The sequence below is a fragment of the Perognathus longimembris genome, chromosome 19, assembly GCF_023159225.1.
Source record: "Perognathus longimembris pacificus isolate PPM17 chromosome 19, ASM2315922v1, whole genome shotgun sequence".
In the NCBI taxonomy this organism is placed as follows: Eukaryota; Metazoa; Chordata; class Mammalia; order Rodentia; family Heteromyidae; genus Perognathus; species Perognathus longimembris.
This window is the reverse complement of record NC_063179.1, coordinates 47264215-47273551: the sequence shown is the minus strand read 5'-3', so window position 1 is coordinate 47273551 and position 9337 is coordinate 47264215. Positions and strand designations below refer to the sequence as shown.

The following is a 9337-nucleotide window of genomic DNA, read 5'->3' as shown; positions in this document are numbered from 1 at the left end:
CCCAGGAAAACCACCCCAAGGCACATAATATTCAAGACTACAGACCTCAAGATTAAAGAGCAAATTCTGAATTCAGCCAAAGCGAAGAAGGAAACTTTTTTCAATGAGAAGAGGATTCGAATAACATCCGACTTATCCACACAAACTTACCAAGCTCGAAGTGAGTGGAAGAACACTATCCAAGTACTTCAGAATAACAATTTACAACCTCGGATCAAATATCCAGTGAAACTGGAGTTCACATTCGAAGGGAGAACCAGATCTTTCCACACCAAAGAGGAGCTAAAGGAGTATGTGAATAAAAAACCAGCCCTACAGCGAATATTAAGAGGGGAAGCACACCCAACAGAGATCGTAAAAGACACACAGACAGAATCAGAAAGAAACTTCAATAGCCAAAGTCCAGCAGAAAGACCAGCTCACTAAAGACAAGAAGAAAAAAAAAAAAAAACAGGAAAAAACAGCCCAACAAGAAAATGGAAGGAGAGAAAACACCCTTATCCTTGATCTCTTTAAATATAAATGGCTTAAACTCCCCGATTAAGAGGAGCACACTGGCAGAATGGATCCGCAAACAAAAAGTGGACATCTGCTGTCTACAAGAGACCCACCTTACAGCAAGGGACAAAAACAGGCTTCGAATGAAAGGATGGAGCAAGATCTACCAAGCAAATGCACCCACCAAAACGGCAGGTGTAGCCATTCTGATCTCAGACAAGCTGGACTTCTCTTTAAAGTCCACTCAAAAAGACAAAGAAGGACACTACATATTAATACAAGGAAAAATCCAGAATCAAGACATCACGGACGAACAAAAGAGGCCCGACATATGTCAAGCAAATTCTCACAGAATTACAGAGCAAGATAGATGCAAACACAATCATAGTGGGTGACTTTAATACTCCTCTCTCTCCAAGAGACAGATCCAACACCCAGAGGATTAGTAAGGGAGCTGAGGACCTAAATAACACCATTTCCCAAATGGATCTAACAGACCTATATGGAACCTTCCACCCTACAGAGACCCAATACACCTTCTTTTCAGCAGCCCATGGATCATATTCCAAAATAGACCACGTCATAGCCCACACAAAGAACCTCAGCAAATACAAAAGTATTGACATCATCCCATGTATTATATCTGATCACAGTGGATTAAAGGTAACCCTCAACAACAAAGGATACCACAGAGCCTATACACACTCTTGGAGGCTAAACCCCACGCTGCTATCCAACACTTGGGCCACAGATCAAATTAAAGATGAAATCAAGGAATTCATAAGCCACAATGACAAAGAAAACACATCACAAAGAAACCTATGGGACACAGCTAAGGCAGTACTGAGGGGCAAGATCATTGCACTCAGTACCCACATTAAAAGAACGGAAGCAGAGCAGGTGAATACCCTCACGATGAAACTAAAACAACTGGAGAAACAAGAAATGACAGAATCTAAAACGACTAGGAGGGGAGAGATTACAAAGATTAAAGAAGAGATAAATCTGATTGAAAATAGAAAGACCATTCAACAAATAAATAAGACTAAAAGCTGGTTCTTTGAGAAAATAAACAAAATTGACAGACCCCTTGCAAGACTCACAAAAAAAAGAAGAGAAGAGACTCATATTCATAAAATCAGGGACTCCACAGGAAAAATTACGACAAGTACACATGATATTCAAACAATCATAAGGAGCTATTTCCAAAACCTCTACTCAGCAAAAAACAATAATTTTACAGAAATGGATCAATTCTTAGAGAAGTACAAACTGCCCAAACTGAACCAAGAAGAAATAAATCAACTAAATAAACCAATAACTTACAGTGAGATACAAGAGGTAATCAAGAGCCTCCCTACTAAGAAAAGCCCAGGCCCAGATGGATTCACCAACGAATTCTACAAAACCTTTAGTGAGGAGCTAATTCCAATACTCCTCAAACTCTTCCGCGAAATAGAAACGGAGGGAGAAATCCCAAACTCATTCTATGAAGCTAATATCATACTCATCCCCAAACCAGGCAAAGATCCAACAAAAAAAGAGAACTACAGACCAATATCACTAAAGAACACAGATGCAAAGCTTCTCAATAAAATATTAGCTAACAGGATCCAGAAAGTGATCAAGAATATCATACATCATGACCAAGTAGGCTTCATCCCTCAGTCACAAGGATGGTTCAACATCCGTAAATCAATCAATGTAATTCACCACATAAACAGAACTAAAATCAAGAATCACATTGTTATCTCAGTTGATGCCCAAAAAGCCTTCGACAAAATACAACATCCATACCTATTAAAAGCTTTGGAGAGAACAGGAATAGATGGAACATTCCTCAAAACAATAAAAGCCATATACAACAGACCAACTGCTAATATCATATTAAATGGAGAGAAACTTAAATCATTCCCCCTAAACACAGGAACAAGACAAGGATGCCCACTCTCCCCACTTCTGTTCAACATAGTGCTGGAATCCCTAGCCATAGCAATAAGGCAAGAGGAGGACATCAAAGGGATCCACATCGGCAAGGAAGAAATCAAGTTATCCCTATTCGCAGACGACATGATCTTATATCTCAAGGACCCAAAAAACTCAGTACCCAAACTCCTACATCTAATAAACCAATTTGGCAAAGTAGCAGGATACAAAATCAATCCACAAAAGTCAGCAGCCTTTCTGTACACCAGCAATAGACAAACAGAAAAGGAAATTATGGAAACAATTCCATTTACAGTAGCCAAAAAAAGAATAAAGTACCTAGGGATCAACTTAACCAAGGACGTGACGGACTTATTCAATGAAAACTACAAAAATCTAATAAGGGAAATCAAAGAAGACACAAGGAGATGGAAAGACCTCCCATGCTCATGGGTAGGCAGAATCAATATAGTGAAAATGGCCATATTGCCCAAATTGTTATACAAATTCAATGCAATACCTATCAAAATCCCAGCCACATTCTTCACTGAAATAGAGAAACCAGTCCATAAATTCATATGGAACAGCAAAAAACCTAGAATAGCCAAAGCAATTCTAGGCAAAAAACATAGTGCAGGAGGTATCACCATACCAGACTTCAAGCTCTACTACAAGGCCATCATAACAAAAACAGCATGGTATTGGTATAAAAACAGATCGGAAGACCAGTGGATTAGAATTGAAGACCCAGAAATAAAACCGCACTCTTACAGCCAACTGATATTCGACAAAGGAGCTAAAGACATACAATGGAATAAACATAGCCTCTTCAACTACTGGTGCTGGGAGAACTGGGCAGCCATATGCAGAAAACTCAAAGTAGACCCAAGCCTATCACCATGCACCAAGATCAACTCAAAATGGATCAAGGACCTCAACATCAGACCTGAATCCTTGAAACTACTGAAGGACAGAGTAGGAAAGACACTAGAACTTATAGGCACAGGAAGGAACTTCCTGAATAGAGTCCCAGGGGCACAACAAGTAGGGGAAAGACTCAATAAATGGGACTACTACAAATTAAAAAGTTTCTGCACAGCTAAGGTCATAGCCACCAAAATAGAAAGACAGCCAACGATATGGGAAAGGATATTTACCAGCACAGCAACAGACAAAGGCCTGATATCGGTCATCTACAGAGAACTCAAAAAACTAAGCCCCTCCAAGCCCAATAAACCTATTAGGAAATGGGCAAAAGAGCTAAAGAGAGACTTCACAAGAGAAGATATAAAAATGGCAAAGAAACACATGAGGAAATGCTCAACATCCCTGCTAGTAAAGGAAATGCAAATAAAAACAACCCTGAGATACCACCTCACCCCAGTTAGAATGGCCTATACTCTGAACTCAGGAAACAACAAATGCTGGAGGGGCTGTGGGGAAAGAGGAACCCTTCTCCATTGTTGGTGGGAGTGCAAATTAGTACAACCACTTTGGAGAACAGTATGGAGGTTTCTCAAAAAGCTCAATATAGTCCTACCCTATGACCCAGCCATACCACTCCTAGGCAGCTATCCTAAACAGCAAAACCCAAGATATCAAAAGGACATTTGTACTTCCATGTTTATTGCGGCACAATTCACAATAGCCAAAATTTGGAAACAACCCAGATGCCCCTCCACAGATGAATGGATCCAAAAAATATGGTACTTATACACAATAGAATACTACATAGCGATTAGGAATGGTGAAATATTGTTATTCGCAGGGAAATGGTCAGAACTCGAACAAATAATGTTGAGCGAGACAAGCCTAGAACACAGAAAACAAAGGGGCATGATCTCCCTGATATATGACTGTTAACAAAGGGAGATGGAGAGACAGTAGAGACCAAGTCTGTGATCACTGTATATGTGCTTGATACATTGTATATTGCATATGGGTCTACCTGACCTAGACAAGGGATGGAAAAACAGGTTGTAAGATATCACAAGAAATGTACACACTGCCCTACTATGTAACTGTACCCTCTTTGCACAACACCTTGTAAAAAAAATTTTTTGTTCAATTAATAATAAAAAAAATGTTAATACTAAAATGACACTTTATCAGCAAAAGCAAAAAATAGAAAAAAATTTGCTGAGGTGTGTTTCAGCCCAAAATTTTTGTACTGCATTTCTAAGTTCCTTTTTCTTAAAGAAATTAACACTTCTGTGTCATTTTAATTATAAAAAGTAATCATTATAGCAAAAATACCTTAAAACCTGATGCACGCAGTTACTGCAATGTCACCCTTCCCTCTGAATCTTGTTTGTGTAGTACATGACTCTTATGACTCAGAAAAAATTTTAACTTCTGTACAATTTACTGTTCTTTTTTTATATGATAATGCAAATCTCGCATAGTACTGTTGGGAGCCGAGCCGGCAGCAAAGCTCATCCTCACCTCTGACTATGGTGTTATCTCAAGAAATGTGCAAGGATAAGGCTTACTTAAAAGACAACACAAGAGTCTGATTTATGCTAACTATTCAACCTTATTTTGTCATTCCTGCCACCTGTTATTGCGGACTTCAAGGCTTTCTTGTTTTCTTAAACTTAGGTAACCCTATGCTATTCCCTGGTTCCTAATCTGCATATAAGCTGGAAGTTAAAAATAATCGGGGTTACAGTCTTGAGCGACAAACTGGAGCTGCAGTCCTCCCGAACCCCATCCTTTGTCTTTTGTCTTTTCTTCACCAAGCTGGCTTCTAACCAGGCTCCTCAGATCTCAGCCTATTGAGCAAGTAGGATTACAGGCTTGAGCCACCAGCACTACACTTACGCTGTAAGTGCAGTGTAATAATACTAGACTGATAGAATGTCCTAAGATGTGATTTTAATGCAAGTCAGACCAGGCAATCAGGGCTTGGTGTCCCAGCTGCAGTTCCGGCTCTTTGGCCCAGTCAGCGGGGAGAGGGGGAGCGGAGGAGCTCAGCCTGGTCCCGGGCACTCGCCCCGTTGTACTGGAGGGGAAGCGGAGGCACGGTCACATGACTGCAGAGGTAGCCAAAACAAGAAATGTTGTCAGCCCTACTAAGAACTCCCAGAAAAGGACGTCCCGGGCAGCCCAGGCGGGAACCTGGCGGACACCAGCCCTGTGGGAGGGGCGGGGCGGGCGGGGGGCTGAGGCTCGGGGAGTGGTCACTCGGACAGCCCGGGCACTGCGGCAGGAGGGGGACGCGGTGGCCCGGCTGAGAGACCTCCCAGCCCGAGGGCACTCGGGTTCCGGGCGCCCTGCGGCTGCTGATGCTACAGCGACAACTGAGCTCCCGGCAGGCAAGGGTGGAGAGTGGGCTTGGTGGCCTGGATCCTCAGGGACTACGGGGCGGGAAAGGAGGGGTGAGGCTCCTAAGGGTCCACAAACCAAGGAATGAGGAGGGCTGGCTTGTAAAAGACCACCACTACCCAGCTGGACCTGAGAGGCAGGGGAGGAGTGGGGGTCGGGGGACCCTGGAAGGACATAGGTCAGTGTTGGGAACTGGGCACCTCTTCCTGCCAGCCAGACAACTTCAGTGACTTTTGACCTTAGCCTTCCCTCGGGGCAGTTGGGACTGTTTGCTCTCCTAACAGCCTGTGGACTCAGGCTGAGCCTAGGAACACAGGCCCACAGGAACTGTCTGTTCTTTGCCCAGGGCAGTAGCATGGAGTCCAAGAGCAGCCCGCTGACCACACATGTGCTAGACACCACCTCGGGGCTCCCGGCTCACGGCCTCTGCCTTCGTTTATCCAGGCTGGAAGACCTCACCCAGCAGTGGACAGAATTGAGGAAGAGGTAAAAGGCACGCCCTGGTGTCATAGGAGGTATCCAGAGAACGTGACCTTCAGTGCAGGACCCTACCTTACAGCCAGGAGCACAGATGCTAAGGGCTGGAGGACAGAGCTGGCTGCTGTACCCCACTGTCCTCTTAGCCATGGAAGCGCATTGCCTGGGCTCAAGGTCTGGCTTCACAGCCTACGCCTACTGACTCTCTGAGCCTCAGTTTTTTCATGAGATAAGGCAGATAGTAACAAAAGCTATAGTTCTGAAGGATGCTATGAAGTGTCTGAAACATCTTTTCTGTTCAGCAGTCTCACAGACCCTTGGGCCTACTGAGCAGGTGTTTGCACCTCTTTCGAGAGCTATTGGAGAGAACTGCTGAGTTACAGGCAGAGGTGGCATCTGAACACTAATTACATAGCCATGATTAACCTATAAGTTTGTGCCAGGATGCACACTGAATACATTTATTCCTGCTTTCTTTATTCACCATTCATCTTGTAGTCCAGTGGTAATTTTCCTTTTTATAGGTGGGAAGACTGAGGCAGTAGTGATGAGGTGACTACTGGAATTTCAAGCCAGGCTCATCAAGCACTGTGCTCATCAGCTTTGATGTGCACTGAAGCCCGGGCTCTGAACCCTGCCACTAACCCAAGTACAGGCTCTGCTATACTTGCCATTCCAGTTTCAGGGTTCCCAAGCCCACATAGGCTGGCCTATGCCCCTGGGGTTCCCATGAGTGGGGTCCCAGAACACTCACCTTGAAGCAGGCAACCTTGGTTTCCAAAATTCTAACAAGGAATGGAAAAGTGAACAGGGCTGGAGTCAGAGACTCCTACTCAATGGATCATGTCCAAATGTCTTGCTGCCCCCTTCCCATCCATCCCTTCACAAAAGCCGGAGGGGGGGGCAAGTGGCAAGATAACATCTTTCTTTCTTTTTTTTTATTTCCTCCACCAGTCCTAGGACTTGGACACAGGGCATGAGCACTGTCCCTGGCTTCTTTTTGCTCAAGGCTAGCACTCTACCACTTCAGCCACAGTACCACTTTTAGCCTTTTCTTTATATGGTGCTGAGGAATCAAACCCAGGGCTTTATGCATGCAAGGCAAGCTCTCTACCGCTAAGCCATACTCCCAGCCCTCCCTGAGCTTCTTTTGCTCAAGGCTTACACTCTACCACTTGAGCCACAACACTGCTTTTTCTGTTTATGTGGTACTGAGGAATCAAACCCAGAGCTTCACGCATGCTAGGCAAGCACTCTACTACTAAGCCACATTCCAAGCCCATACTCTGTTCTTTCTAAATCACTGTGGGAGACACATTGAGGACCATAGGTCTCCAGAACCCTGGATTCAGGTGGCTCACACCTGAAATCCTAGCTACTCAAGAGGCTGAGGTCTCAGACTCACAATTTCAGAACAGCCCAAACAGGAAAGTTTATGAGAGACTCTTACCTCCAATTAACCACCTAAAAGATGAAGTAGAGCTGTGGCTCAAGTGGTAGAACACTAGCCATGGACACAAAAACTAAGAGACAGTACTCACAGTGAGGTCAAGCACCAGTACCCTCACATACATGCAAATTTTTTTTTAAAGCAGAGCAAGAGATCAGCCCATTCCATGTTAATCCTCCATGTATTGTGGGTAGAATTAGTTACTGACCGAGATAGCAACATACAATATACTGTGTAAAACACAGGTTATAAAACAAGACATGCTGTATTTCACATTTTGTTAATAAACATACTTATGCATAAAGAAAATGTCAAATACAATTATTACTTCTAGTGTACACAGTCTGAGAGGTTTTGTTGCCCAATTGCTCCTCTGCCTTGGTGGTTCCCCAAATAGGCAATTCAGTGGTGTCCCTAGAAACAGTCCACTGTTTCTGCTTACTCACAAAGATGAGAGATTTATCTGGGGTTGCAAATCCACAACTGGGGAAGGGTGGCTCTTTGTCCCTTCTCTGCAGCCCATCTTCTCCCCAGCTACACAGACCCAGATGGCCGCTGCCCTGTACTCCTGACACCAGGTCAAATGAAGCCAGGCACCTACAAACTGTCTTTTGACACTGAGGCTTACTGGAAGAAAAGGGGCCAGGAGAGCTTCTACCCATATGTGGAGGTGAGAGCTACGGGAGTTGGGGGAGGTCCTTGACTCACTGATGTGCAGGCCAAGCCTGCTTGCAAGGCCTCATGTGGGTCATGGAGACACTGGTCCTATTCCTCAGAGGGCAGGGCAATGGTAGACTGGTGAGCTCACTGCTTGCCCTCACAGAAGAAAGGTGTCCTGGGACCCAAGGAATCATTAAACTTCAAGATGACACCTCCTTGCCTGAGTTGCTCCCTGTATCAGGCTTTGTAGACAAGTTGTCACCTGAGTCCAGCCTGCAGCTCTCAGGGCTTTGCCACAAAACCTCCCCCTGAAGCTTCAAAGCACCTGGCTTATTGCCCATCCAGCAAGCCCAGGAAACATTCACACTATCTTTAGCCCTCAGAACGTTTCCAGTCCACACCAGAAGTCTAGCTTACCAGTCCCATAGTCTAGGCTACTGAATTCCACCAGGGAGCACTGGGGTCAGGCAGTTTGTGTGCTGTGGTCCTTCCACTGTTTTCTGCTTCTCCCAGGTTGTTTTCAACATTGCAAATGAAACTCAGAAGTTCCACGTGCCTCTGCTACTGAGCCCCTGGTCATACACCACCTACCGAGGGAGCTAGAACCAAGTCCTGCTAAGGCAGCCATCTGCCCTTCCTTCTCTGGCTAACCAGACACCAAATCCTTAAGAGTGGGCTTTATGTTCATTGAAGGCACTGCTACCCTATGGAGGTGCTGGCCACCCTGGAGTTTCCCAGTGGGCATCTGTGGCTTGGGTGTCAATAAAGTCAGCGCTAGCTTCTATAAAGCTGCTCTCATCATTGGAATAGGGGCAATGCATGCTTAACCAGCCCTAAGGAGTGAGGGACCATCAGAGAAAGTGCTTCTGAGCTCAGAGGCAGTACTCAGGTGGAACAGACTCTGAGTGGTTCCAACTCAGAAGGGTGAAACTGGAGGTCCTGGGGGAAGAGTCTATACAAGTGCTTCTCCTCCAAACTGGCAAGAGAACCCAAACAAAA

At 44.7% G+C, this 9337-nt stretch overlaps 1 protein-coding gene across 1 annotated transcript; it reads left to right on the top strand.

Annotated features, from left to right (window-relative positions):
* Positions 1 to 5691: 5691 nt before the first annotated feature.
* On the top strand, positions 5692 to 9114 carry LOC125367625 (5-hydroxyisourate hydrolase-like). The gene is made up of 4 exons (XM_048368309.1): positions 5692 to 5741; positions 6098 to 6237; positions 8213 to 8348; positions 8852 to 9114. The coding sequence occupies exons 1-4, from the start codon at positions 5712 to 5714 to the stop codon at positions 8939 to 8941; spliced, it is 396 nt and encodes a 131-aa protein (XP_048224266.1). The 5' UTR covers positions 5692 to 5711; the 3' UTR covers positions 8942 to 9114.
* The last annotated feature ends 223 nt before the right edge of the window (positions 9115 to 9337 follow it).

Excerpts from the sequence above, each read along its gene's own strand:
- LOC125367625 (XM_048368309.1), top strand. The coding sequence starts at position 5,712 with ATGCTACAGCGACAACTGAGCTCCCGGCAG. Across the intron at positions 5,742-6,097 it reads GACAACTGAGCTCCCGGCAG|GGCAGTAGCATGGAGTCCAA; the intron begins GCAAGGGTGGAG and ends TTCTTTGCCCAG. Across the intron at positions 8,349-8,851 it reads GCTTCTACCCATATGTGGAG|GTTGTTTTCAACATTGCAAA; the intron begins GTGAGAGCTACG and ends TGCTTCTCCCAG.